The sequence below is a fragment of the Danio rerio genome, chromosome 12 (genome assembly GCF_049306965.1).
Source record: "Danio rerio strain Tuebingen ecotype United States chromosome 12, GRCz12tu, whole genome shotgun sequence".
NCBI lineage: Eukaryota > Metazoa > Chordata > Actinopteri > Cypriniformes > Danionidae > Danio > Danio rerio.
The window spans coordinates 28,288,927-28,310,330 of NC_133187.1; the positions used below are offsets into that span (position 1 = coordinate 28,288,927).

General features: G+C 35.3%; 2 protein-coding genes and 1 long non-coding RNA gene across 7 annotated transcripts in view; 1 reads left to right on the top strand and 2 right to left on the bottom strand.

Annotated features, from left to right (window-relative positions):
- Window positions 1-355: 355 nt before the first annotated feature.
- On the bottom strand, window positions 356-2,394 carry si:dkey-287g12.6. Its single transcript, XR_222032.6, has 2 exons — window positions 2,228-2,394; window positions 356-999 (listed from the first exon to the last, which is right to left on the bottom strand). It is a non-coding gene; the product is annotated as a si:dkey-287g12.6 (long non-coding RNA).
- Window positions 2,395-2,653: 259 nt separating this feature from the next.
- On the top strand, window positions 2,654-5,839 carry armc7 (armadillo repeat containing 7). Of its 2 annotated transcripts, NM_001076599.1 has the most exon segments (4): window positions 2,677-2,774; window positions 2,981-3,102; window positions 3,907-4,050; window positions 4,676-5,839. In NM_001076599.1, coding segments are annotated over 3 exon segments (579 nt in total). In that variant the 5' UTR covers window positions 2,677-2,774; window positions 2,981-3,014; the 3' UTR covers window positions 5,023-5,839.
- Window positions 5,840-8,153: 2,314 nt separating this feature from the next.
- The window catches only part of acsf2 (acyl-CoA synthetase family member 2), a 40,986-nt gene continuing 27,735 nt past the window's right edge, over window positions 8,154-21,404 (bottom strand). For 2 of the 4 annotated variants that reach the window (NM_001045419.2, NM_001139438.1), the window contains 6 exons: window positions 13,602-13,709; window positions 13,371-13,522; window positions 13,141-13,282; window positions 11,805-11,915; window positions 9,196-9,264; window positions 8,154-8,812 (listed from right to left, as the gene is read on the bottom strand). In NM_001045419.2, the coding sequence (NP_001038884.2) occupies window positions 8,762-8,812; window positions 9,196-9,264; window positions 11,805-11,915; window positions 13,141-13,282; window positions 13,371-13,522; window positions 13,602-13,709 (633 nt within the window). In that variant the 3' untranslated portion in view covers window positions 8,154-8,761. Of the gene's footprint in view, window positions 8,813-9,195; window positions 9,265-11,033; window positions 11,106-11,322; window positions 11,916-11,954; window positions 13,283-13,370; window positions 13,523-13,601; window positions 13,710-21,404 lie in introns of those variants that run through there. The other 2 variants (XR_012387699.1, XR_012387700.1) reach the window with 2 other exon arrangements.

Sequence of the window (21,404 nt, forward strand, 5' to 3'; positions counted from 1 at the left end):
ATAGTTTTAAAACAAAACATTACCCATCTTAAAGAAATACTTCAGCTATGGTGTTTTTACTGCTCTCATGGCCTCGTGTGCACTTAAACGAGGTGCGCGTACATGCGCGTACATGCGCAAACAGCGGATCTACATGAACAGGGGTGCACAGATGTACAAATCTACATTTGTTGACAGACAGTTTGGGCTACTTATCAGAATTATGGGAATTGTCGGCTGACAAATTTTAATTGGATAAACATTATTTAGTCTTATACTTTACCCAGAAAATAAAAACACATATAAATACATTTAGAACATTTACTGTAATCATTACTATTGAAATGTGAAGAGACTTTCCACCAGCATAACAAAACATGTTAAACAGGTTTATTTCAATGATTTAAAATGTTTGCACTGTATATGTTTAGACAACATTATAAAGTACCGTCTAACGATTTTTAATTAATCAAAAAAAACAGAAATGTGTAGGCTTTTTATTTAAAGAAATGAATATTTTAATCAATATGTTTCCCCTCTAATTCAATCCACATAGTTTTTGTCAGTGCCGTACATTTTAGGAACACATATTTGGCCTACGATTTACACCAATTGCATCTTATCAATGCCTTAACCACATCTTACAAAATATAATCAAGGCAACCAGTTAAAACCATAATTGTCAGCAAAACATGTATATATATACACTGTACAATACTACGTTGGCTATACTTGACTTTCTTTCTACATCACTCAAAGCATCATCAGTCCGATATTAGCAACAACCGAGGACTCAAAGAACACTTCCCGAAATGATATTGGCAAAAAAGGTCCTGTGTTTGTTTTCTTCAGTGGTGGTTTCCTGCAGGTGTGTGTCAGTCGTCTCACCTGCCGCCTGCACTCTTACTTGCAAGTTCCTCCATTTGTTTCTGCCTTCTTTCCAGCACCTCCAGACGTTTGGCCTCATGACGGGATCTTTCCTGCTCTCTGAGATCTGACACATCCTCCATGAACAAATGCCTTCATGTACAAACCACAATCAAAGATCAGCAGTAAGCACACTGATTTTGTTTCAGTGCTTATAGGCATCACTCAAAGTTCTACATTAAGCCTATACTTTTGTCAGTGCTTGCAATTATTCTCAAATTGTAGTTTCAGATTCTGGTACACTATTAAAATAAAAGGGTTGGTTAAATACTGTCCCATAAAGAACCTTTAACACTAATGAAACATTTGTTGCATAAAAGGTATAATGAAAAAAGTGCATATTGTAAAAATTATTTTAAAAAGCAGCAGCAATGTGGTCGGTGTACCATAATCAAGTATCATAATCATTTTGGGTTCCTCAGTGATTCTTTCATTCAAAACTGTGCGTGTGTGTGTAGAGCATTATAATAATCTTTCATTCATTCATTTTCCTTCAGCTTAGTTCCTTTATCCATCAACTGTCGCCACAGCAGAATGAACCAACCAACTGTTCCAGCATTTGTTTTGCACAGCGGATGCCCTTCCAGCTGCAACCCTGTACTGGGAAGCACCCATACACACCTTCTCACAGACTAAGGCCAATTTAGCTTATTCAATTCACCTATAACACATGTTTTTGGACTGTGAGGGGAAACCGGAGCACCCGGAGGAAACCCACACCAACACAGGGAGAGAAGATGCAAACTCCACACAGAAATGGCAACAGACCAACCTGGAACTCGAACCAGCGACCTTCTCCCTGACAGTTCTAACCACTGAGCCACCGTGTCGCTTATTTTAATAATCTGACTAACCTAACTCCATTAAAATAATAACATTTGTGGAATAAAATGTTCATAGATGTTAAACCAGGGGTGTCCAAATTCCTGGAGGGCCGCGGCTCTGCACAGTTTAGCTCTAACTGTTAACCACCTTTAACTCACACCTGCTTAGTTTAAACACCTTGATTATTTGGAGCTGTGTTTGATCAGGGTTGGAGCAAAACTGCAGAGTTGAGGCCTTGCAGGAATCGAGTTTGAGACCCATGTGTTAAAGAGTCTTCAGTGATGCAAATAAAGAAACTACCTTAAGAGAGTATCGTTACACAAATGTTATGTTTGGTAAACAATGAAATCGTGCACTGCCGTTCGTTAAGGGCTCATGTTTGCACGTAATTAGATTTTATATACTGCACAATATTTTGTATATGTAAACACTGTGACACGTTGAGGGTGTGAATGTCAAGGGGGGTGTGTGTGTGTGTGTGAGTGTGTTTTCTCACCTGTTCATAAATGCCGTGGCCAAACCTACGAGCAACGTCCCGAAAAGTATCGGCTTTGTCAAACGCTTTCCTGTTGATAGTTTGTGCTGTTTCATTGTGGAGATTTTTACCTTCAGTGTAACTAGCGTTAACTATCAACTGAATGGCAAAAGTCTGAGTGAAACTGTATTTCTGACCTCCACACGGATGAATATATACTGCGCATATTAACCCTAAGTTAAGCATTACTTCCGGTGTGTGGGTTAACGTTATACAATAGTTTACTAAATGTATTTGCGACGTTGTTTTAAGAAGTAGGAGGGGGTTTCTTTACTATTTTATCCATTATAAGTATGCGCTATATTATTCTGCGGACAAGCAGATTCATGAGAAGGGAACGTTAAATCGAAGGAACTACAGATTACGGTAAAAGCGGGGAAGTTCTTTGGTGACGGACCAGATGTGTTGCTGCATCGGCTTCAAATAAGTTTTCTTGATTAAATTTATCTGTAACGTTAAATAAAATAGAAACAGAAGCCTGTCGCAACTTACAGCCGACTTTGCACTAGTAAGTCAATTTTTCTGTTTTAATGTAATGTCTTGACTTTATTAACGGTTTTGTTATCGTGTTTTATATATTACAAAGGTATTACGAACAGTTTATATTGCTATTATGGGTTTCATAGTGTAATGAAGCTCGCTCTATCTATCCATCTATCCATCCATCACAAACAGTTAGTAACAGATATTTACATACCTCTTTTCTGTGTGCAGGTGTTGAGCCCATGTTACCCATGATTTATCAGTGATGGCAGGAAAGAACCGCTTCTCTGTATCTGACAGGTTTGAGTATCTGCAGGGTCTCGTCACAGAGTTTCAGGACACTGACAGTGATGGTATGATAAAGCCTTACACATGTGTGTGCTTGCAGCAGTTTGCACCTATTACAATCACTTAACCAACATCAGTGTTCTGAGTAACACCCTGCCATCCTCTGCCAGAAAACCCTCAAATAACTGCGCTACAGTCAACCACTATATTTGGATGGTTTCTGGTGTGCTTCAGGTCATATTCCATTAAGATTTATTAGTTTTAAAATGTTGATTATAAACAGCAATAGCATGCAACAATCACAGTGACCATTACATTTCATTTTAAACCAATACAATTCAATACAGTACCAAAACAGTTTGGAATTTGATGATAGTTTCTATTGATTTTTCACCTTTAGTTATTAAACTCTGCTCCATTAAAATAAGTTAACACTGCTTTTGTGATGTAAACCTTTGCAGTGACAAACAGTGGGAAACAATGCTGTTTAATAATTGTCACAGCCACTCCACATAAGATATACTGCAAACAGTTGATAAAATTATCAGCCCTTCTGTGAAATTTTATGTGTCAAAAATTTCCCTAATGCTGTTTAATGGAGAGACAATTTTCTCAACAGTTTTTAATAATTTTAATAACCTTTTTTTAATGACTAAATGTGTATTTTAAAAATGCACTGCCATTAAATTGATTAATATAAAATAACATTAAAATGGAGTTCATATATTCAATAAGAAATGTAATCATATATATTATTCCTTATATTACTCATATATATTACTAATATATTAATATTATTCCTTTTTAGAATTAGAATAGGTAAAAATGTATTGTTGTTATTAATATTAATAATAATTCATGTTTAACAGAGGCTAAAGAGCAAGTGCTGGCTAATCTGGCCAATTTTGCTTACGATCCATCCAACATGGAGGCTCTGCGAACACTGCAGGTCACTGAGCTCTTCCTGGACATGCTGACAGAAGAGAACGAAAACTTTGTGGAGTTTGGAATTGGTTAGTATAGCTGTAATATCACTGTTTTAACATTTTGATCTTTTTGCTCAAAGTATTAGCTAAAACAAAAACCTGCACTCAATGAGCGAAAACTATGCAAACAGTTTTATAAAAATACAGTGCCCATAGAAAATCATTGTACCTTGTTAAGATTTATACCTTTACTCGCATTACACCCAGGATTAAGTTGTAGAAAAGCACAGGTTAGAAGGCTACAAAAACATTTCAAAGGCTGGAAAAGTTATTTAAAATGTGGTTTGATTTCAAGCTGTATGACAGTAATTATTTCAAAGGAGTATGATGATTTTCTATAGGCACTTAATATAATAATATTAATAATATATTTTTAAAATATATGTGCCATGATTACGAGCAAGATTTGAGGGGCTAAAAAATCTCTAAGAATCACAAGCGAAGATTTGCAGAAATATTTCTGAAAGTCTCTAAAACTACAATCCGACATCACCACCGCAAGGCGATTTCAAGAAGAAGAAAAAAGCCTCTACTCTCATCTAAAAACAACTCAAGAATAATTTGAGCACAAGATCAAACAATAAAATGATCTGTATATGCACTGTATATCATAATCCATTTATGTAAAACAAGAGTGTTTGAAACCCTGCAGGTGGTTTATGTAACCTCAGTATGGAGCTGGAGTCTCGAGATCAGATTCTGCAGAGCGGTGGTGTGCCGTTGGTGATCTCTTGCCTGTCCAGCAGCAGAGACGAGACGGTTCTGTCCGCCATCACAACACTGATGAACCTCATCACAGCGTCCTCTCGCTCTGAGATCACAGACAGTGCTGTGGTGCAGTGTATGCTGCGCTTCTCCCACACACAGAACCCACGCCTCCGGAACCTGGCCTGTGTTTTCTTACAGGAGCACTGCACACAAAAACAGGTGGACACAGCCAGACACGCACTGCAGGGACAGAGCCAATCAGCAGTCGGAATTCCACTGCCAAAAGACTGAAGACACAGCCTGTAAATGTTTACATTATGCCATTTAAGGTTATTCAAAATAAACAAATGCCTATTTTCTTAATTAATATTATTGTGTTTATTTTTAATTTAAAGAAAATGTATAGGGATCTGATTTTAGTGGCTGCAATAAATTACATTTATAAAACACAAAACATTTTGTATGGATAAAAAGCATATTAAATCTAAGAAAAGTGTAAACTTTTGTGGGGTAATAACTCAAAATATATATGAAGTAATGTTATATTGTCTTTCAGGATATTTATGTACAAATCAAATAACTTAAAAGGGCATACATTTTTCCCCCTTTTCAAGATTTAAAAGAAGTCTTTTGTTTCTCCAGAATGCATCTGTAAAGTGTCAGCTTAAAATACCCATCAGATTATTTATTATAGCTTTCAGAATACTGATATTGACTGCTTGAACACATTTTAGCTGTTTTTTTTTTTGGCCTGCGCCTTTAATGCTAGTTCTCCCCACCCACCGTTTCCATGTACCTGCCAGAGTGTGCCTTAATCTCCACCTCTGCTGCGTGAGATAAACAGCACAGTGACAGACATGAAGGAAGCAGATCTCACATAACATTTGTGAGAAATACTACATTAAGAACTTTACCAGTGGTTATTTGATGTATTTGTTGTGAAGTTGCAACGATGAGTCACACACAATGTTCACGCACACACACAGCAGACACCGACAGTGCATGTTTAACTTTGCAAGCAAATGTGACAGGATACACGTTAATATCCACTGCTGTATGGATATCCGTGATGTTAATGTACAAAATAAACCTGATTTAACATCCACAAGCCGGGATTGAATCGTCTTCTTTTATAATTGTACTGGCAAGCGGCTGTGGAGATGAAGACGGTAAAATCTCTGTAAATAATTACAAACATGCACTGTTTTAAAAACGTTTTGAACTTGTAAAACTCATTCTTGATCACATTTGATGATGATCACAGAAAGCTCAACAGATCTTTTAATCCCAGTTGCTTTGCAAACGTGCTATCTTGTTAATATGATTATACACGTCACTACAGAGACATGTTAATACTCAACTGTCAATCGATTTAATGGGTGTGGAAATCAAACTCCAACATCACGTTAAGGTGGGCCTTAAAATGGGAAGGATTTGGATCCTATTTTAACGTCAGGAAATTTAAAGAGACTTGTTGTGTTTATATGACCCCAATACCTACCACAGTTCTGTCCAAATAGCGTCCAAAAGATGATTTTCATCAATTGTTCATTCAAAAGCAAAAATCTGTGATTATTTACTGACCGTCATTTCAACCCCCTGAGACCTTTGTTCATCTTCATAACACAAATGAACATATTTTAGATAAAATTTGAGAGCTCCCTCATCCTCCATTAACACCAATGGTCCAAACATTGAAAAAACATCCTCAAGACAGACCATATGTCTTCAAATAAAATATTATCAAGCTACCAGAATACTTCTGTATTCACATAAATCAAAAATAACAACATTCAACAGTTTCTTCTCAGTGTTAGTATAGGATGCACATTCGAATTACTGTATAACTCAGATGCTTGTTTGCAACTTTGTTTGAAAAAAACTAATTTAAAAAAAACATTCAAGGTTATTTCAGCAGCCCGACCTACTGTAACATGCAATAGCGATAATATTATTTTTATTTTTGGCTGAACTCTAATCCTACTTGTATAATAATATAAAATAATAAAGAAATCATATTGAATTATTATTTATAAAGCAATTAAAATTATTTTATAAAGCATGGCTGGACCCTCGAATCTTGAAGCACCTTGACCTTTTTTTCTTTCAGGAACTTAGATGTGGAGGCTGAAGAATTTGCCCTCCCCTGTGCTTTATAATGTAATGAGCAACACAAATGTCTTGATACCTCAGGCTGTTGATGTTGCCATCCACTCTGCAGATCTCTCACACGCTCCCATACTGAATGTCACCCCAAACCATGATTTTTCCTTCACCAAACTTGACAGATTTCTTTGAGAATCTTGGGTCTGTGTGGGTTCCAGTAGGTCTTCTGCAGTGTTTGTAATGATTGGGATACAGTTCAACAGATAATTTATCTGAAAAAAATCTACCTTCTGCCACTTTTCCGAATGATCAACTAGAAGTCAAGTTATTATTTGTTGCTCGTACAACTGGGATTGACAACAAGACTTTTGTCAGGTAGTTTACTTATGTTTAATAGTTGGTTTAATTACTCTCATTTTCAAGCCACTGAAATATAAAATTCATTCTAAAAATAAACTGCTCTAAAATTATGTTTTTTTTTTAGGTCAAATACAGGATGTGCTGTAAAGTCATTAGTATTGTAAAACATGTAATTATTAATAATTATGTATTTTAGTCAAATAAAATTGTGTTTATTTGACGAAATTACATAAATAACCTGACTATTGTTTTGTATTTTAGCAAAAAATTTTGCATCACACTCAATTTCTAAATCCCAAAGATGTAGAAAAAGCAGCTTAAAGACATCCTGTTATTGCTATTCTACCAAAGGACACACGGGGGAGACATCACTGTTCACATACTGTACTTCATCTCCTTTTCAGATTTTCACTCATGCTAGACTCCAAATTCGATGATCCTTTCACCGAATAATGAATCACCGTTAATTTGATGAAATGCGTCACACAGCCCACTGAATGCATCCCATAATGACCTCAAGAAACACACGGAGAATGACTGATTCCATTATGAGCTGCGCAGAAATTCGCAAAGAATGTCTGGGGTTTTGTCCAGTGCCTTGCTTTGTAAAGTCTCAACCTAAATAAATGATCCTCACAAAACTATGCGCTAGTCCAAACCAGAGTGGCCATTAGTTTCCAGCAGACCCATTAGAAAGCTGAGAGGCGACCTGCTTCTCCATATGGTCTCAAAACCAGCGTCCAAATGTTCACATCTCAAGCCAAGCAGGAAAGCAGCGAAGCCTAAATGAACACCGACACGCTGCACCTGAGATCACAATGAGCCCAAACCACACCACAGCCAACAAAAAGACCACATTAATGCCTTAAATACACTACTTTAGGGTGTTTCGGGAATTTCAAAGGTTTTTTGTGGAGCAGATGTCCATTCAAGACAACTGACAACACATTGTTTTTGTCTTTTTGTTTCATGAGAATTATAATTGGTAGGTTCATTTTATTAGACATGTATTAATACATTTACTTAATATAAGCATGCATAGAGTAACTAATTTCTATGACTATTTTTGTATCCCACTACCCATGATTGTGAATCAATCGTATGCAATTCATAACAAAATAAAAACAATTAAAAGTACATGATTTGTAAAGAGAGAGAGGTAAAAGTTGCTGTTAATTTACTCGGTAGCTGTTTTTCCATCATAAACAGATACCAAACACTGATAAAAGCCATATACAGACTAAACAAAACCAATATCTGTGGCTTCTGAGAATTTGCGGATACAATCCCACATGTGAGCTGATACTGAAGAAACAAGTTGACTTCAATCTTGGAAGGCCTGAGTTTAAGTAAATTAACAGCAAGTCTTTGGGGTGAATTGTTCCATTAAGATAGTGAAATGCCACTGGTTTTTCTAAAATTGTGGTAACTTAGTGTAATATCGTGCACATATAAAACATGATGGGTCTAATTATAAATGTGGAAATCACAAAAGTGACCTAGTAAAGTCCTTAGCATAATTTCCTGCTTGTAACGGTTTAAAAAAATCCCACAGATGCCATCATCACAGTCCGAGCTGTTTTTCGGTCCGCTCGCGCAGTTTGTGCTTCTGGATCTGAGAGAGAGATGAAGAAAAGAACAGCTGTAGTGCTATTAAAGGGTTCAATCTGTCGACAGCAAACCACAAGCCTTTAAAAGCAAAAGGTGTCACAGTAGCCCTCGAATGCCTGAAACCACTTCTCTGGGTTTGATTCAGACAGGGAAATTGCTTCAATTTCTTCTGTCTAGAGACAAATGTGAAGCAGCCCAACAAAACAGTTCCTACACTTTATTTTTAACATGATGTATCTACAGAGATACAGAAAGGAGTGGTGACTAAAAAGAGGTTGATTCTGTAAAGGCGATGGTGAATTGACTTTCTCTAAACTAAAGGAATTTTCTGAAATGTTCATTTGTAAGCAATAATATGAATCTTTAATATAATAGCGTATCACTTACCTTGCCTGTAATTGTCAGAGGATAATCCTGAACAAACAATATATAGCGCGGCACCTTGTAATGGGCAATCTGCAAAAATAACAGCAGAATTTGAACAGTTGTGTAGTATTGTTGTTAAATCATATTCATAATTATTATTGTTTGCATTTTCAATTCATCTTTATTTCAATAGCGCGTTTACAGTGTAGGTTGTGTCAAAGCAGCTTAACATAGAAGCTCTAGTAAATTGAAACTCTCCGTCTAGTTGAGTTCAGTGTGGTTTAAATTTCACTGCTGAAAGTCCAAACACTGAAGAGCAAATCCATCAATGCACAGCTCCACAAGTCCTAAACCAAGCAAGCCAGAGGCGACAGTGGCGAGAAACAAACTTCACCAATTTGTTAAATGTTTGTTTTTAAAAATGGAGTGTAATTGAATTGATTAATATATTATAGATACAAATAAACAAAATACATTTATTCATGCAAAAAACTATACAGAGATCACGGAGAGCATCTTTTAACTCTACTTTTGACAAGATCTGTATAAATTGTCACACAGGTGAAGCAGACTTATCTCACATGTTTTGAATGTGCCCTAAGCTTACTCCTTATGCGCCTATGGCAAGCTGTGTTGACATTTAATCTATAACCCATACTGGTGTTTGTTTTCATGTTTCTAGAGCTTATTTTTTAGATACTATTACTTTATCCATTAAGTACTAGTACTTAGATACTTCAATATGTATTAGATACTAGTGCCTATTCATTAGATACTAGTGCTTATTATTTAGATTCTAGTGCTTTTACAAAATATACTAGTGCTTACTCATTAGACACTAGTGCTTTTTATTAGATACTAGTGCTCATTCATTAGTTACTAGTACTTATTCATTGCATAGTAGCATCTATTTTAATAGTGACTAGTAACTATTCTTTTGTTAATAGTAACACATTAATTTTTTTCCCAATGATTTCTATGGGATCTTTCATTGAGATATCATCTATTCAGTTTTGACTAGTATGTATTCCAGCTGGACATATTTTTACATACTAGTCGTTAATCAGAAAGTAATTAATAGATACCGGTATTTATTTAATGGATACCAATTCATTAGATACTAGTAACTGTTCATCAGTACTAGTATTTATTTACTAGACACTAGTATCTTTTATAACTATTAAAATAGTTATAAATAGTAATAGTAAAATACTTTTGTATATTTTAAAACTGATTAGTTGATATTTCAATGACAGATCCGATAGAAATAAATAGAATTTCTTTAAATGTATTACTAGTAACAACATAATAGTTACTAGTCACTACTAAAACAAGTACTAATATCTAATACATAAGTACTATTATCTATTTAATAGGTACTAGTATCTAATGAATGAGCACTCGTATCTAATAAAAAGAACTAGTGTCTAATGAGTAAGAACTAGTATATTTTTAAAAAGCACTAGTATCTAAATAATAGGCACTAGAATCAAATGAATATGCACAAATAAGTAATAGTACTTAATGGAAAGATACTAGAATCTGAAAACTATGCACTATTAACATATAAATAAATACTAGTATGGGTTATAGATTAAATGTCAAAAGACTTGCCATACTCGTCAACCATATTCGATATATAGTCTTAAGTGCAGCTTAAGTCATGTGCGGAATTTGCATTGTTTGGCATTCTACGTGGTGAATTGAGTCTGACTTTGTATCTTTACTCGCTCACAGACTAATTCTATTGCATTGGGAGTCTTTAAATCCATCTAAAGCATCACACTGGATTGAAGATCTGAAGAGCAAACGTTTGGCAGTGCTCCGCTATAAATGTACTTCCTGGGGAACAATGTGACTTATCTTGTATGTAACTGTAATTTCCTTTTCTTTTCTTTGTCTGTCCAGACCAGGGGTGCCCAAACTTGCTCCTGGAGGGTATGGTGTCCTGCATAGTTTAGATCCAACCACAATCAGACCCACCTGGGCTAGCTAATCAAGCTCTTAGTAGGCTCGCTAGAAGTGTCCTGGCAGGTGTGTTGAGGCAAGTTGGAGCTAAACTCTACTGGACACTGGCCCTCCAGGACCAAGTTTGGGCAAGTATGGTTGTCTATTTATTTATTACTATCTTATTTTATACAATTTTGCTGTTTATTTCTATTATTTTCATGTGTGTCTTCACTTTTTATTATCATTACAGTCAATTTATTTGGCAATGTTTTAAGAAGTGGGTTTATTTTAAAAAACATCTATCTCTGTATAAACAATGACATCTGTTCTTAGCATAAAAATAAAGGAAAAAAGTATATTGAAGTGCTTAACTCTGAAAGTAACTTTGTTTATTTTAAAAATGGATTATTGAGTATAATGGAAGAAATGTAATTAAAGGAAATGTATTTATTTTTATATAAGAATTAGATTTCCTAAATGACTCAAGTAACATGATTTCAGATATTCTTTATATTTGTTTAATAATAATTGTTTGTGTATTTCTATGTTTAAATTACATATTAAATTTACTCCAGTGAATATTCACAATCTAATAAATTGTATATAAACATTTTAATGGTGAACAAGTGTGTACATGTGCAGGGAGACACACACAAGCTTGAGAATCCAAATTTCCTGACCTTTCCTTTGCAGTAAGCCTTAATCTCTTCTACAGTGCATTCCTGACCCTCCTTAAGTCGAATACAAGCACATACTTCCTCTCCCATCCTCTCATCCTTCACACCAACCACCTGTGTGAAAAAAACAGACATTAAAAATGCTCAAACAACCTTGCTAACTATAAAATGGTGGCTAACAGTTAATGAAAACCAGATAGCACAGTTAAAAAAGCCTGGACTAAAAGTTAAACCATGTTTACATGTTGATATCATGACATAATTCATTCAACTGTAACATAGCAGATTTTGAAATATTTCTAGAATATTTCAACACGTGTATTACATGATTTTATAGGTTGCAACCATGCAGTTAGCACTGCTAGAAAGAATTGGCATGTTGTTAGCATGATTAAACACATTTCTAACATGTTTTAACACAAGGCTAAAGTTTTAATTTGTTGACAGAATTAATTAGCATCTTACTAGCATGTCTATTTTATTTGTTTCTAACATTAGCCATTGCTTGCATGTTTCTAATCCTTGATGAAAAAACAGAATGCACTGGCAAGGTTTGTTTGGATGCTGGTTTATGGTTCTTTCTGGTTCTTTATTCATTCATTCCTGGTCATGTGCTGTAGGGAAGCAGCAGGAACCAGTATAAACCAGGATTAAAACATAACTTACCAACATACACAGGCTTTTTCAGCAATTAATAGCCATTTCTTTCACTTTTCTACCCTGTTAAACATTTGTTGATAGTATTTTTAACACATGGGCAATACGCTTGAACTGTTCAGTGAGTTAATTGCTAGCATGACATAACAAGTTGCTTCCAAACAGATAAGACTTAAATTTTTGCTAGCATGTTTTATTATCCTATATCCTGTGGCTAAAATGAATTTACTACAAGACACATTGACACCATCAATTGACATGTTGTTAGAATGGTTAGTATTTTACTAGCAGGTCGCCAGGTTGCTAACTTGAATTAGCATGCTATTTTTAACACATTTGACATGTTAATAGAATGAGTTGGCATATTGTTAGCATAGTTTACCACAAATTACATTTTGTCAGCACCGATTATTAGGCAGATTTTGCAAGTTGCTATGATGGTTCTAACACTTTAGTACCAAGTTTTAACACCATGCAAGCATTAATTATAATTACACTAGCATTATACCATATTTACACTCTTTGCTAGCATGTTTTAGTTAGTTAGTTGTTAGTCTTTGCTAGTATATCAGTAGCCTATATTGACTTTCTCCAGCTAACATTATTGAAGCTAATAATTTGTTTCTGAGAATTATGAAGTGCTAAAGGTAAATATAAACATTTTTTTATAGACGCTGCTGACCTGTGCTTCTAGAATTTTGGGATGTGTGTGCAGAAACTGCTCAATTTCAGCAGGATAGATGTTTTCTCCTCCTCGGATGATCAAATCTTTGATGCGCCCCTCTATTTTGCAGTATGCAAACTGGTCCAAACTGGCAATATCACTGTATGAACCACACAGCAGAGACACTCAGTCAAGACAGCTGGGATATAATTTATAACAATGTAATGAGGAGTATCAAGCACACTTACCCAGTTTTGTACCAGCGGTCTTTCGTGATGCACTCACGGGTCTTCTCCTCATCCTGCCAGTACTCCAGCATCACACAATACCCTCTGATCATCAGCTCCCCCTGAGCCCCCAGAGGCACGATCTCTCCTGTTGTAGGGTCCACGACTTTAGCCTAATGGAGAAACAATAATTCAGTGTGCTAGAACTGATGCCTAAAGAGCACCTTAATAAAGTGGTGTTTGAAAGTGCACCTCGGTGTGTGGGGAAATACATCCAACAGTCTCTATCTTTCTCTCTGCACTGTCCACAGGAAAGCCACAGAATGTCACAGGGCTGTTTTCAGTTGTGCCATAGCCAATCTGTTCAAAAGCACAAGGATGACACAGTGAGAGTAAAGCACATAAAAATATAATTTTTTAATAATGAACATATTCAAGTGACAATATTCAAGCAGAAATTTCAGGAAGCTGCACAGCGATTTAAAAAAAAACTAATCGAAGAGCCTTAATATAGCATAAAATTTTATTATATATAATATTAAATGATATTGTACAAACAATTACAATTGTAAACAGTATACAGTGCTCATCATAATTGAGTACACCCCATTCTGTAAATGAATATTTGTATTCATTTTTCTCAGTGAATATAGCAATGTATTTTGGTGCATTTAAACAAAACAGATTTATTAAACAGATATATCTATTAAAATAATATTTTAGTCGTCACCAAACATATTTAGAAACTGAAAGATAATACAAATAAATTCAAGCTAAAATTGCAAAAAAAAAAAAAAAAAAAAAAAAAAAATCACAACCTACACATTTTCAACTAAATCTTTACATTTTTCTCTTCTCTAGATTTTTCCTTTTTTTAATTTGTATTTAATATTTTTCTATAATATAAATTTGGGTGTACTAGTTTTTGGACCGTTATCGTAAATTATTTTGTTAGATAAGTTCCAGATTTGGCTTCAGTACTGAGTAAACTAATGTGAATGCACAAATATAATATTGCATAACTTCCTATTAAAAATATGAATTTTAAAGAGATTTGTGAGGTGTGTACTTATATATGCTGAGCACTGTATGTATGTATATTATGCAGTATATAATATCATTATTAATAATAAATAATGATTAACAATAACAATGATTTCAAAATTTCAGATTTTTCTTGAATTAAAAAAATTAGAAAATATTATTATAAAACATTACATTACTATATAATGTGTATGTAATAAAATGTTAAAGTTTAGAAAAGCTATTAAATTAATAAAAGAAAATTATATATATATATATATATATATATATATATATATATATATATATATATATATATATATATATATATATATATATATATATATATAAATGGTCCTGAATTGACAATTACATATAAAATAAATTATATAGGGGTGTGTGCGCACATGTATGCAATTATAATGTGTTTTACAAAATCTAGTGTTATATAAGCAATTATTAATTTATAATAGATTTGGGATCTTGTTAAATTGATAAAATAGGTCATAAAATAGACAAATGTATGTATGTATGTATGTATGCATGTATGTATGTATATGCACATACTTCTCATACCTTCTTTTATCATTTAATGTTAATAATAGTAATACATAGTACTGAAATGTGAGACTGTGTACTGTATATGTAAGGGTTTGTGACAATAACCTCCTGACATTTATGCTATGAAACACTAGTAAACTTCAGCCTGTGTGCTTGCATTACTATTTCTGCACAGCATATTGTGGTAAAGACCTAAATCTGATATTCTATTCCTCAAATTTGCCAAAAGGCAAGCAGAAGGCTAAATGAATGATCTGAATGGGACAGGGCTGAGAGGCAGGTGAGGTATGTGGTGCCCATCTGACAAACTGGCACAGCAGCCTTTTCACTTTACAGTCTAAAACAAATCTCCCAAACACTCAGGCTTTCGAGATAATGTGCCCTGGAAACAACTCCTCACACTGTTACTGAGAGACATAACCTCATCATTTCAATTTGTGTTTACAAAACTCAATAACACAAGCTGCCGGCTGCTGAGAGACTCACTGATGTGCCAGACATTCATGATGTTTGTGTGGAATATTTTAAGTGAGTCACAAGCTTCTGGACTCAATAAGTATATATACTGTATATTTAAATGCACACATCATCATTAATGGCCTTTTCCAGTGCTGCGTTATTGGTATTTCAGTGACAAACCCTACTGCATCATTACTCACTTGATATTTCTACATATAAATGTTACATTTAAAAATTATTCAGACATCTTCAACATTACTCCTATTATAAAAGTTTATTCGCTCTTCAGCAGAACAAAATTTTCTTGAGATTTCCAGTTCACTTCATTCAGTTCAATTTGTTTTTAACTATAAGAAAACAGCTTATTATGCTGCCTTAATGATGTTTTAAATGTGTATTTTCTTATTATATTTTTATGTATTGCAATACAGTTGTTTGTAGAGCAAGTAGTTTTACTGTTTACTGGCATTTACTATTCTTGGTCATTTCCTGATATGCAATTTCCTAATCATAATTATTTACATGTCATTTGTTATTATTGGTTATTTTATAACAGATATTGGTCACTCTCTACAATAAGGTTTCCCCAACAGTCCAAAGGCATGTGGTAAAAGTCAACTGGATGAACTAAATTGGCCATAGTGTATGAGTGCGTATGTGAATGAGAGTGTATGGGTGTTTCCCAGTACTAGGTTGCAGCTGTAAGGGTATCCGCTGTAAAAAACATGTCGGAATAGTTGGCGGTTCATTCTGCTGTTCATTCAAGGTTAGGTATTTACTAACATGAACTAATTATAAACAATACTTGTACAGTATTGAGTAACATTTATATATTATTAACATCAAAATGTACGCTCGTTAGCATTTGTTAATGTACCATTAGTTAACTACCATGAACAAATACTAGAATAAATGTAATGTTTATTGTTTGTTCATAATACTAAATCCATTAACTAACATTAACTAATGATACCTAATTGCAAAGTGTTACCCACATAACAATAACTAGTCAATGCAACCATTAGCCAAACTAGCTACACTAGCTTCTTTGAGTTGCATTTGTAAAGTGTAAGGTGTGAAAGTGGAGTTTCCCGATAAAATGTTAAATTTGTTAAGCAAACACTAGATTCCGCCGATCCTGAAGGTGAGACGCTCATAAACAAATCTTACAGCTTTGAGCCAAAGGAGTACAAGGATAAAAGTGTGACTGACTTATGTAAATGTTAGTTTAAATAACAATAGTTTGTGATTCCACAATATACTTTTTCTCTTTTTTATACTGAATACTGTACATAGTTGAAACGAAAGGGGCCATTTATATAGAGGAATGTGTCTCTCTAAATGAAACGCTCCTCTGCAGACAAAAGAAGAAGAAAAAACTCCATTTCCATTGTTGTTATGCGTTACCAGCCAAACATCTGGCGGTGATTATATGTTATAAAACACCCGCCGCATGGGAGTGTCTCCTTTTCCTCCTTCTGCTGACTAAAAACAATGGAAATGTCTGGCACGACATGCAGTCTCACCTTAACCTCACCAGATTTGGCTGCACACAGACAAGCCTGTGAATTGAGAGACTAAGACAGAAAACACTCACATTTCAGACCTCTGAACTCACTTATAACTAACATGCTCGTATATTTTCAGGTAGGAAAAAACTAAATTCAAGCTAATAAATGAAATTTCCAAATTTCTATGTGAATATGATGAAGAAGATTCAAATTTGAGTTGCTTCACAAACTCAACAGAGCTGAAAATTGAAATATAATGAAAGTATAATGAAAGATTCACACAAAACGAACATTTAAAGGTCCTGTGAAGTGCTTTGAAATGTGGTCCATGTACGTTTTGCTCATTTGTTTGCCAATTTTAAACTCAGCATCAGGTGCACAGCAGCAAGAAGTTTGGCAGCGAATTATAAGCATATTATTATTATTGTTATTATTATTATAAAGGCCTTACTCAGAATCAATTATGCAAACCAGGTTCTGCTCGGAAATGTCTTTGCAAATCTTTGCTAAGCATCAGGTGCATATCAGCAAAAAGTTTGGCGGTGAACAATAGCCTTATTTTAATGACAATTGTCTAATAATACTACTAATTTATGCATATACAATGAATGTAAGCCTGCTAACTGTGTGTGGTTCAATTGATAGAATATGTAAACTTAGTTAATTTAATTAAATAATAATAATTAAAAGCCTGGGTGCTGATCCGCAGAGGAATATTATTTTGAGGGTGACGTTATGAGTGCAGATTTGGTTGGCCAATCAGAGGAAAAAGGGCATTTCAGCACCACCTACATGTGTATAATGAATTTTAAAGTCATTTATCCGTTTTCCCACCCTAAACCAAAAATCGAGCCAAGAATCAGGTTTTTTTTTTTTTTTTTTTGTGAGCAAACGAAAAACGACAATTTTCTTCATTTCCTAGATTCTGTTTACAATTGGAAAACAAATGAGCAAAACATACACTGTCTAAAAGTGTATTTTTTATTCAATATCAGCCAATAGCGTTTTGTTTTATCACTGCTCTGCAAGTGAGAGTGATTGAGCTCAAGCGCTTCAGATGAAAAGCAAATGAGAAGGGGGCGAGACCTGTCAAATACTAGAGAGCATTTGATTAGTCCAGATTTGATGACAAACTGAAGTATGAGATGACGTGAAATAAATCGTTGATCTGTTTTGAATTGATGATAGTGACAAACTGCAAGCTTTGGATGTTTATATCATCTTAACATGCACTGTCTAATGTTTTGTAGCACACTTACCTATACATATGCTTAAAACAAACACACTACTAACATCTAAAATACCTTATTTTAGATTTACAGGACATTTAAATTTGAAAGAGAATATTATTATCCAATAATGACTTCTTCTTCAGTGCACACTTTAGCATATACTGTAGCTCCAGAAAACTGGAATTGAGTCAGACAGGCCTATTTTTTCAATACTTGTATTTATTGTTTGTTCAAAACAACTGAATAGTTGCAATAATTTCTTATTATTGTGTTTAAGGTTCTCTGGGGAAGAAACTCAAATGTGCAGAGCATGGTTGGAAACCGAAGAATGTAAAAATCCTGGATGGCACGGCACAGTTTTACGGTCAAGAACCAAATATACTGAATAACTGAAAACGTAGCCCTTTATACATTTCTGGAGATCGCAAATTACGTAGCCAGAAGTACGTATGGCTGCATTTCATCTTTAAAATGAATGCTACGGGAGGGTGAGATGCTGATTCTTTTCGGGCTTACCAGCTGACCGATTACCTCCATGTGGACAGCTGTCCCACTGTTACCAGTTTGTCTGGTAGCTCGAAATGTACGTCTGCGGACTTGAGACTCAAAGAGGAGCTGACCACAAGGATGGGGTTCGAGTCCAGTGAAGGACAGTTTCAGAAAGCGAGCAAGACAAAAACAGAATCCAAAAAATAAAATAAACAAGTAAATAACAGGGTGAGAACGTGGTAAAATCTGAAAACATGGTAAAAATTAGATGAGGGCTTTTCTTTTACTGCATTGCTTTTTAAAATTGTTTGTTGGGTTTAGGGAAATGGGTGGACGGGTCAATCTGTGCTTTTGAAAACTCTATTGTTGGGTTTAGGAAAGGAGGAGGGTGGGTCAGTTGATCGGTCAGTCAGTCAGTCATTCAGTCAATCAAACAGTCAGCCGACAGCAGCCTCTGGTGGATTTATGCAAGAAGAGCAGGTGCACAAGAGAAATTTCAGATCTGAAAAAGCGCACACAGCGGCCTCTGCTGGATTCGCAAAAACAAAAAACATAGCTGTATGTATTTGCCATTCTTCAAAAACTTATATAGTGGTACGTTTTCAGAATTAGCCTGGGTTGCAAAAAAGTAGATGCTTGTTAGTAGATTAAATGTACCTTATCATCATCATCATCATCATCATCATCATCAGCCCATTGCATTGATGACACTTAAGCTATAAATATGTGTTCTACTTTTGATGTCATTTCTAGCAGGAATTTAGTATTGTATTAAGCAAAAGTTACCTTAGTTATCACCAAAGCTCTGTCAATTCTATTGTACAGATTGAATCATTATGCTGTCTCAGAAGTCTGTTTAAAATCAATTTTGTGTGGTGTCTGATAGGCTGCCAATCCCAATCATCTTGGTTAATTAGTTGAGGTTTGTTTACTAATGGTTGGAGCTGAACTCTGCGGATTTTAAGAGGAGATTACACTATGCCATCCGTACCGTGCCCAGGCCCGTTTCCCGGATCGTTTGAGAAGTGTGAGTGCGCTGAATCGGGCTCAAGCACGGTTCACTTGGCCGGCCCTGGCCCGGTTGGAAGAGGTGTGCCTGAGCGCGGATTACTTGGGCTTTGGTGCGGTACGCTTGTGTGTGAGTGCAAAACGCCTCAAAGCCCGAAACTTAAAGCGAGACGTGACTTTTAAGGGACTGTTTCATATGGATTTATTAATCATTCTTACTGTTCAGTGATCGCAAATCGCTGAACGCAAAGTGATCTGCCGTAGTTTATTAAAGACGCAAACCCCTCACTGCACGTCAGCTGCGCGCCTTCAGCAGACCTCCTCATTCCTGCAGCACGAGGGCTTTATGATTGTTTATGAGCGCCAAAAGTGGCGGATCTGTCCGGAGAAATATCTGACTGCATGTCACCGCATCCCTAAGGACTGTTTGGCGAAATATTTGACTGCATGTCAATGCATAACAAACGACTGAAAGGATATAACTAGAGAAATCTCCACTGTGCTACTGGGTGAGAGCGTATGGCAAGCCGTTTTAGCATTTAAACCTTGTTCTGACTATCCATAAATATATTTAGACATCTCTAATTATATTTTGACTAGTCAGATTGGAGATATCTGCAAATATATTATGACTGACTAGTCATATTCCTTCATTGACTTCCATTGAAAAATATTTGCAGATATCTCTAAATGAGTTGACTAGTCACAATTGTAATTAGAGATATCTCCAAATGAATTTTGACTAGTCAAAAATACAATTCAAGATATCTACAACTGTAATTCGACTATTAGTAAATTAATTAGAGATATCTTCAAATATATTTGTAAATATCTCTAAATATGACGAATTAAAGATATCTCTAAATGTATTATGACTAGTAAAAACTCAGTTAGAGATATCTCTATTTACAATTGTGACTAATCAAAACTCATTTAGAGATATCTGCAAATATTTTTCAATGGAAGTCAATGGAGGAATATGACTAGTCATAATATATTTGCAGATATCTCCAATCTGATTTCGTACTAGTACAATTGTAATTGCAGATATCTCTAATTGTCATTCTGAGTAGTGGAATTATAATTATGACTAGTCAAAATATAATTAGAGATATCTCTAAATATATTTATGGAGTCAGAACAAAGATTTAAATGCTAAAAAGGCTTGCCATAGTGAGCGCTTCTCACTGAACAGAGCAGCAGCGATGACGTAAGCGTGCTGAGGCCCGATAAGGTGTGAGCGCGGGCCGTCGGGGGAGACGGGAGGGGGGACAAGCGTGCTTTGGCCCGGTTCGAGGCAACTGTACCTAGTGTGAGTGCGGCCTTAGGAGACAGTTGAGTATTTTAAAGAGCCCATATTATACATGAAATAGGGTCATATCTTGGTTGTAAGGGTCTCCAACAACAGTCTAATATGCATGCAAAGTCAAAAAACACTTTCATGGTCTTATAATCTGCATTTATTTTTACCTAATTATCCCAGCGACTCCTGTATGAATCGTCCAGTGATTCATTTGTTCCCAAACCCCTCCTTAGCGCGAAGCTAATCTGCGCTGATTGGACCGATGACAGCCTGTCACGATTGGTCGACTGCCTTCAGTCAGAGAATCAAATGCCCAATAGCTAATCAGCAATATAAAAGTAATCACAGTTCATACGCACTCCATAGTGTAGGCGTGGATTTTAGCTGCCACACACACACACACACCTCTGGACGACAACGCTCCCGCTTCCGCCCGCACCCGCCAGGTTTTAGCCTGAACCCGACCGCT